At 48.5% G+C, this 1,680-nt stretch overlaps 1 protein-coding gene across 1 annotated transcript; it reads right to left on the reverse strand.

Annotated features, from left to right (window-relative positions):
- Positions 1–212: 212 nt before the first annotated feature.
- LOC149837822 (UPF0481 protein At3g47200-like) lies at positions 213–1,391 on the reverse strand. Its single transcript, XM_090008134.1, has one exon. It carries the CDS (start codon positions 1,389–1,391, stop codon positions 213–215), a length of 1,179 nt encoding a protein of 392 aa, XP_089864260.1.
- Between the last annotated feature and the right edge of the window lie 289 nt (positions 1,392–1,680).

Raw genomic sequence — 1,680 nt, forward strand, 5'->3', positions numbered from 1 at the left:
AAGTAGGCATTTTATATAGAAGCATAGAAATAAAATAACTTAAAAATAAGTTAAATACATTGCAATCTTATGACAAGAATGGTATATTGCCCAGCACGTTAATTATCACACAGGAGGAAATGTATGGACTATACTTCCATCACAAATTCCTTATTCATGGGGATTATTACTATACTGATAGATTATGAGACACACAGGCTTCCTTCTCATTGTTACTCTAAGGGGTGGAAGCGGCAGTAGAAGCGGATGATATGAGCTGTTTGCACAAGCAAAACCATGGCAGCCAAAACAGCAAGGGAACCGGACGCCGACGGGCTCTTGAAGCAGGAGCGCTTACTGCAAGCCCAGCGTGCAACCTTCCTCGAGCCGCAGTGCCCATTCACAGCCATTCTAACCCCGCAGAGCATATCCACATCATATGTTTCACTCAGCTTGAGCTCCCTGAAGAAATCCAGCACGCCACTGTCACTGGGGAGGTTGTTGATGAGCACGCCATTGGAGCGCAGAGCCCGAACGTCGTCCGCCGTGCACATGAGGTTGTCAAGGAAGCGCAAGTAGGCGGTCACGGGCTGCCGCCAGTCGCCGGTGCCACGCTCGAAGGCCATCATGTTGAGAAACACAGTGTCCATGTCCACACCAATGGTGATGACTGGGAGCATAAGGATGGAAGAGGATTGCACCCACTCTACTGCCCCTGAACAGTTTGGCGACAACACTACATTTGCATCAAGCAGCTCAGTGGCACTGTGCAGCACGCTGAACCCAGCTCCTGTCTTGGTGGAAGGATCCTTTGGGAGCGAGAACGGAGCTGGGACCATGCTGGTGGACATCATGGGGAGCATCTTGATCCTCATAGCATCAAGAACATGGGATGCTTCATGAAGCTTTTGGAGCAAACCGCTGAGCATCCCCGAGTAGTTAGTCGGGAACATAAACCTCAAAAGCAACTCTTCAATCCTGTCATGTCCATGCTCCAATTGGAACAACTCCCTAAGCACCACCATTGGTATCTGGTTCTCTAGCTTCATGATATCAAGCATCATCTGTTGGTGCTCAGCGTAGGGAATGGAGCTCAGGATCTTGCCACTAATGATCTCCAACATGAAGCAGCCATCCATCATGAGCATGTTTCTGAAGGTAGTGCTTGGAAGAGGTGGGCCAACCCACTTGTAGCACTTGCTCGCTTCTGTTTCGACACGTTGCATGGCGACGGAGTAGTCGCCGGTCCCCTTCCTGCTTCTGGTGACCACTTGCCTGAAAACTTGGTCCTTGAGTTGGTCCATTGGCGGCCATGAAGGGCGGTAGGGCCCCAAGGCTACCTTCTGTGACTCAAAGGCTTCCCTTCTTTTCGCCCGCATGACTTCGTCGGCCTGGAAGATGGAAGAAGCCATTGATTTTGGTGTGTTTGGTTATAGCTAGACCTTTCAAAGGATGTGTAGTATGCTAGTGCACCTCACCTTAGGTGAATATATAGTGTGGTAGTAGTAAGAATCAATGTCTTGCCTCTGCTTTAAGTAACCATGAAGGGACACGTTATTCCTTAATTAAGGTTGGAAACTAAGAGAAGGAACAGAGTTAGAAAACCTAATTACGCTTCATTCGTACCTCCTATGCTTAGGTCTCCATTCACGCTTTGGAATCTGACTGTTCAGTTGGTTGTTGATTCATCTATGTCATGCA

This window comes from Nuphar pumila, chromosome 5 (genome assembly GCF_984573655.1).
Source record: "Nuphar pumila chromosome 5, dmNupPumi1.hap1.1, whole genome shotgun sequence".
NCBI classification, from domain to species: domain Eukaryota; kingdom Viridiplantae; phylum Streptophyta; class Magnoliopsida; order Nymphaeales; family Nymphaeaceae; genus Nuphar; species Nuphar pumila.

Coding starts and splice junctions, on each gene's coding strand:
- LOC149837822 (XM_090008134.1), bottom strand. CDS start 1,391: ATGGCTTCTTCCATCTTCCAGGCCGACGAAGTCATGCGGGCGAAAAGA.